Genomic DNA, 6,328 nt, shown 5'->3' with positions numbered 1-6,328 from the left:
GAAAGTCAGCTGGGACCGCTGCCTTGCTCGGCCTCCTCGCCACCCCCTCCTCCCCTCCCCAGCTATGAAGGTGGAGCTCAAGAGAAAACAGGAGATACAATTTCCAAATGGGGCCGACTTTCAATCCCGAGGCATCTCCGCACCCGCTGGGCTCTGAGCTACAGGGACTTGGGTATTTTCGGAAATCCCTGAGACAGAGGAGAGAAGCACCCCCCTCCCCGCAAGTGTGGCCCCTTGAGACGCTCCCCCGCATGGGCAAGTGTGTGCCAGCATCCGCCAAGGAGATCTGTGTACAACGAGGGTGGGATAGAATCGGTTCTCTATTAGGGACCGGCCCACACGCCCTCCCCCGGGCGAACCGGGGGCTGTTTCTTTGCCTCCTGCTCCCCTCACCGCAGCCTTCAGGCCGGGGCACACGACCCCACCTCAAACCCCTACTTTCAAAGCAAGCAGTTCGCTCAGTTTCAAGCCGAAGACCTGGCCTGGAGGGCCGCGCACCGCCAGATCCTAGAAGGGGTGGAGGCATGGGATCCAGCCTGGGGTTTTGGGGCTGGGAACCCAGAAAGGACGGGGTGGGGGGGGGTGTGGAAGGAAGGAGGGAAGTTTCCCTTTGTAGGGGTTGTGGTTGTCACTGACTCCTGCCCGCTGGCTCTCTGGGACCAAAGAGCCTAGAGGAAGCTGCAGCAGTCCCCCTCCATCCCCTGAGCCCTGGTCCCCGCAAGTCACACCATTGCAAGGCTTCAAGCACCCCGAAACTCGCCTCTCCCTCTGTTTCGCCCCTGATCTTAGAGCGGTCTCCCAGGCCGCCTCTAGACGGCGGGTTTTGCAAAGGGGGTGGGGAGTAGAGAGAAAGTTGACCAGTCTCAACCTCAGCCTCCCCACCCCCCTTCTCTGAGCGAGGTAAATCAAATGCAACAAAGTGAAAGTCATCCACTGTAGTGGCTTCAACAGCTTCTCAGGCTGAAGGAGCCACTCGTAGATTTGGGCGAGCAAGGGGGGTTTGCTCCCTTCGCCTTGGCATTTTCCAAAGTCACTTTTCCTCCTGCCACACAGCCCGCGAGGCCTAGGGAGAGGCCCGGGAGAGGGTGGGCGACCTCGGGCTTCTGGTGGACGGCTCGAAGGCCCGAGGCCAACCGCTCCTGCCCCAGCCGGGAATCCAAGGCGCAGAACCTGGCTGGCCCGCCCGAGCTAGGCCTGTTCGGAGAGCCTCTCCAGCACCCCCGGTGCCCCTGGTTCCAGACCCCGAAGTGAATAGCGAGTGAGATCGCGGCTAGCGGCCAGGCCGGGGTCCTTGCCCTAGGCCTCAGGCCCGGCGCAGGGCGACAAAGTAAGACAAACGGGAGGGTCGGGCTTGGTTTTTTTAAACACAGGATTTTTATTAAAATTCTTATTTAAAAAAATCGAAAGCTTTCAGCGCCCGGCGCTCTAGGGGAACCGCAAGGAACCGCTGAGCTCCAAGTTCCAGGGCTCAGGACCCGGAGGTGGGGCAAGGGGGCTTCTCGCCTACACATTTTTTCCTTTTTCATATTTGAGAAATGTTTGCACTGAACAAAATATAAAAGGAAAAGAAAGCAGGGGTAACCAAACATAAACAAACAAACAAACAAAAACCCACAAAGAAAGGTATTGGGCCCGGAGGGAGAACAGGCCCGCTGGACTGAGATCATTTTGGCAACAATCACCACCGATATTTACAACGAAAGCGAAATCTGCCACCAGTTGTCAGAACGTTTACAGGGCCATAAATATTTAGCATTTTCTTATTTTAAAAAAAGGAGAAAATTTCTCTATATTTTTAAAGTGTTCTCCACTTGCTTTAGAAGAAGACGGCTGACAATATCGCTACTCACACAAACATATTTTACAAAATTCACAAAAGCGGGGCGGGGGAAGGGTGTGTTGGTCTTTTTCTCGTTCTCAAGTGAGGACATTAACGTCGGGGACGATTTGGTCCCCCTGGGGAGAGGCAAAGAAGCAAAGCTGCGCAAACATTCTGTAAACACGGCTTATAGTTCAGCCCTCTCCAAAGGTTGAAAACGAGAGAGGCATGGATGGGGCAGAGATGGGTGGATGGAATCTGCCACTCCAGGGAGACGCAGGCAACCTCCCGGCGCCTCCACAATGGAGCCAAGAGTCAACTCGACTCCATAGTAATAATTATAATAATAATAATAATAGCCACCGTAAGGACCGAGTCCTCCTCGCTGCCGCCGCCGCCGGGGTGGGGCCTGGGCCTAGGGCCGCGAGTCTCAGAGGGGGGGCGTTCACCAAGTCCACTGCTGGGCCTGGACCAGGGGGTGTGCTGTCGGGTACTGGGGGGTGCTGGCCGAGCTGTACTGGGCGTTGTACTGCATGTGCTGCAGAGACTGCGCGCTGTAGGCCGAAAAGGGGATGCCCGCCTGGAAAGTGGCGGCTGCCAGGTCCTGGGCTTTGAGCGCGTGGCACGGTTTGCCGTCCCTGACCAAAACGGGCACGGCCACTCGGCGCGGCGAGGGTAGGGGCGTCACCTCCATACCTTTCTCGGCCCGGGCACGCTTCATCTTGTAGCGGTGGTTCTGGAACCAGATCTTGACCTGCGTGGGTGTGAGGCGTATGAGGCTGGCTAGGTGCTCCCGCTCCGGCGCTGACAGGTACCGCTGCTGCCGGAAGCGCCGCTCCAGCTCATAGGTCTGCGCCTTGGAGAAGAGCACCCGCCGCTTCCGCTTCTTGCCCGCGTCCCCCCCGCCGCCCGGGGTCTCCTTGTCATTGTCCGGTGACTCGTCGGCCGAAGGCTCCGGGGATTTGGAGCTTGAATCTTGGGGCGCCGCGCCGGCCGCCAGCCCATGCACTGGGGGAGAGAGAAGCGCGTCAGGCGCCTGGAGGCCGCGCGCCGGCGGGGCCAGACCCTGTGCGCCTCGGCTACTCCGTGCGCCCTCTGCCCTCCGCGCGGGGCAGCCCGGCCCCACTGCCTTCGCCTTGACCCTCGCCCTGCTCCATGCGCAACAAAACCGTTGGTTTCCCCCAGCGGAAAGAGGCGAAGCGACAGGAATGGGGGCTCCAGGCTCGCGTTTCTAGGGGTTCGCACAGTGTGGGTGCGTATTTGGGGGTAGTGGAGCGCAGAGAAGATCATCGCGAGTTAAGGGCTCCGGCCCCCTTAAGCAGTTTCCTCTCTGGAGGGACGTGGGCAGATTTTTAAAAGAAAAACCCCACAATCCCGGCATTGATCGGCTCGGCCATTTAAGGCAGGTTTTTGGGGGCTTTCGTTTTTGCTTTCGGACTTTCTCTACACCCTCCGCACTGCACAAAGCGTCCTCTATGATCGTGCAGGGGGCAGGGTGAGCTATTTATACCCGAGCTACCGGGAGCCTCCCCCACCTTCTACCCGTACCCCGAGGTTTGCTGGCTCGCTCCAGTGCTCCAGGCCAGTCCCTCCCGGCTGTCGGGTTGAGGGGGATGGGGGGCTTCCGACCGGAGCCATCAGTCCTGGGTTGACATCTGTAAGCAGCCCTTGGGAGGTATTCCCCTCCCCCTCGTTTTCCTAATTTCTTGCTTTGGAAAAATATCTGAGACCAAGTCTTTTTCCGGTACTGGGGCAGTGGGGGGAGGGTTGAAGAGGAGGAAAGAGTTAGGGCATTATTAACAAGTGTTAAAAATTTTTCTAGAGGAGCAGGCAAGGGATCGAGTTTAAATGGCTCCTTTCCCTTTCTCCCCCAGCTTCCAGCCCGGGCTGCGGCCACAGGATGAGAGGCGCCACGGCCGCGGCGGCCAAGTTTCGCTACTTACGGGAGTACTGGAGGCCCTCCGTGCTGGCCAGCCAGCGCGTATAGGGGTTGTCGCTGCTGTCGTAGAAGGGGTTCTTCAGGGGCAGGCTCTGCACGGTGTCCAGGGTGCCCTGCCCTAGCGGCCCAGCCCTCTTGGCGGGCTCTGGCCCCTCGCTCTCCTCCTCCGGCCCTTCGGCCACCGAGCCCTCCTCATCGTTGGTGTCCGGCAGGTCCAAGATGTCCTTGACCGAAAACCCCGTCTTTGTGTTGGTCAGCGACATGGCTCGGGACCCCGCAATTTATGCCGCAAAGTTGTAGCTTCACTTGGTCAGTTCGTGGCGCTCCCCAGTTGGGGCGGGGAAGGGGTATGGGGGAAGGGAAAGGGGGAGGGGAGGAGGGGGGTGGGCTTTAATAATTGAGATAATTATTATTTTAAAAAAAGAGAAAGAAACTATAAGGAAGGGGGGGGGGAGCCCAAACGCAGCTCCTGTGTCTTCTCTGAAACCACGAGGAAATGGACGCAGGGAATGGGCAGCCTGCGCGCCGAGCGCTGCGGGCCGGGCCCTAGTTTGTAACTCCAGGAGGGGTGCCAAGGAGGCGTCAGCTCGGGCTCCGGCGGCCGCTCGGCGCGCGGTGGCGGCTGGTGGCGAGGAAAAAATGGGCCATTGCCCGAGCGATCAGTCCATATAAGGCTGGGCTCCACTCACGAACCTGGGGAGAGGGGGGGAGAAGAGGGGGAGAAAAAGAGGGAGGGAAACAGAGAGGGAGGGAGGGGGAGCGAGAGAGGGAGCGAGAGAAGGGTGGAAAAAAAAAGGGGGGGAGACATTAAAACGCAAAGGTTGGACACGTGTGGGCGGGTCTTGGAAGTCAAGTGGATGAAGACAGTATTTGCAGATGTGAAATTGTGGGTTTTGGGGAGCTCCGCGCTCCCAGCCAACGGCCCTCTAGAGCAAGATGAGAGGTGTAACGTGTCAATTAATTGCAAAGACGGGGCGAGCCTTTTTTACCCACTATTTACATACAAAGGACCACCGCGTCGCTCGAGAGTCCACACACTTGAAAAGGCCGTTTTAACAAAATGCATCTTTAAAAAAGCGGGGGAGGAGGAGAGAAAACAAAACAGAAACCAAGAGGAACAACAACAACAACAAAATCCTCCTTAACATTCACCGGTTCCTACCTCCCCGCCCCCGGGCGCCCGCCCCCAGCAAGCCGGAAAATTGGCGATTTGTGGCGCCTTTGGAAAAGGGGGAGGGGGCGAAGGCTGAGCCGCGGAAATCTCTCCTCCTCATCGCTGGTGGTTCCCTAAACAAGATCCGGTTCAAATGGCAAGAGCCCAACTTCTGTAAGCCTCCTAGGTCAATATTTTGGTTGAGGCTTAAGGATGAGTACTAGAAATGACAAGGCAAGTAATTGATTCTAGTTAACGCCGAAAGAGCCCGAAACCCAGGAGAGGGAACGGCTCCGGCCGGCCGGAGCCACCACCAAACGACCCCACCCCCCTCCAGCCACTCTTTATTTGCTAAAGACTTATTTATTTCCTTCACTCCGCCTCTTTCTCTCCCCAACCCCCTTCCATTTCTAAGCGGCCGGGGAGCACAGCGCAGTTCACTTGCTTTGCGGGCAGCCCGGGAAGGGAAGTGGGGAAGGGGAGGGGTAGGGTGGGGGTAGGGAACTCGAACTTGGGCCGGGTTCGGTCCGCGGCCCCGTAGCTTCTGGGCTCTGCCGGCCGCGTTCTCTGGGTGGAGGAAAGGACAGACGGCCCGGCGCCCTTCCTGCCCCTTATTATGCCTCACTCTCCAGCCCTCCTCCCTCTTCGGCCTCCTAGCAGCGGTGGGGGCGGCGGGAAGGAAGAGGGGAAGGGTGGGGTGGGGGTCAGGGGAGCTGCATCCAGCCCGGGTGAGGACCCCGAAAACCGCAGGGGAGGGGGTCGCATGCCGGGCGGATGGTGCTGTTTTCCTTGGAGTTTTCCTCTCCAAAGCAAATCCTTAAATTTCGTCTCCTTTGGTTGCCCCAGGGGCGCGATCGGAGCACTTGCTCCAGGCTCCCAGCTTGCATTAGGATTGTGTGAGGTTCCTAACCTCTCGCCAGCCTGGGGACTGAACTTTCCTGGGACAGCACCTTCTCCTAGGCGCTGAGGAGAAGCCCAAGCTGTACTTCTGCCCTTCTTTGCAGTTTTCCCTTTCCTTCCTCTCTCCCTTCCTTCCTTTTCTTTCTCTTTTTCTTTTTTGGTTTGGGGGGGTAGTGGGTGAGGGGAAGGTTTGCTACCTGATGCTCCCGTCGGTCCTAGAAAAGCGTCAGGAAGGTGCTTTGCCGGGGGGTGGGGGGGTGGGGTGGGGTGCGGGGTGGTGGTGGGGAGGAGCAGAAAAGGCGGCACGCGGGGTCCGGGTCTCGCCCTCCCCTCTGGTCTTAGCCGCGGCCGCCCCAGCGCCGGCAAAGAAGCGCGCGGGGCTCGGTTCTCTCCGCGCGCAGCTGCGGCCGCCGCCGCGCCCCTGCCACCCCCGGGTTGCCAGCGCCCGGTGAGGGCGCCTCTCCCCGAGCCGCTCGGCGGCTTTCTGTAGCCCTGGCTGCCTCGCCCCCAGTATGTG

General features: G+C 59.1%; 1 protein-coding gene and 1 long non-coding RNA gene across 3 annotated transcripts; one reads left to right on the top strand and one right to left on the bottom strand.

Annotated features, from left to right (window-relative positions):
• Window positions 1-1,355: 1,355 nt before the first annotated feature.
• NKX2-2 (NK2 homeobox 2) lies at window positions 1,356-4,021 on the bottom strand (the record flags this gene model as incomplete). Its single annotated transcript, XM_082743638.1, has 2 exons — window positions 1,356-2,827; window positions 3,763-4,021. 2 exons carry the CDS (start codon window positions 4,019-4,021, stop codon window positions 2,265-2,267), a joined length of 822 nt encoding a protein of 273 aa, XP_082599764.1. The 3' UTR covers window positions 1,356-2,264.
• On the top strand, window positions 2,911-6,053 carry LOC309870984. Of its 2 annotated transcripts, none has more exons than XR_014314922.1 (3): window positions 2,911-3,314; window positions 3,694-4,067; window positions 5,758-6,053. It is a non-coding gene; the product is annotated as an uncharacterized lncRNA (long non-coding RNA). The 2 variants fall into 2 exon arrangements; XR_014314923.1 differs by having other exon boundaries at window positions 4,767-6,053.
• Window positions 6,054-6,328: the final 275 nt, after the last annotated feature.

The sequence above is a fragment of the Mustela nivalis genome (assembly GCF_964662115.1).
Source record: "Mustela nivalis genome assembly, chromosome: 8".
Lineage (NCBI taxonomy): Eukaryota > Metazoa > Chordata > Mammalia > Carnivora > Mustelidae > Mustela > Mustela nivalis.
The sequence above is the reverse complement of the archived record's forward strand: the minus strand, read 5'-3'. Positions and strand labels throughout refer to the sequence as shown.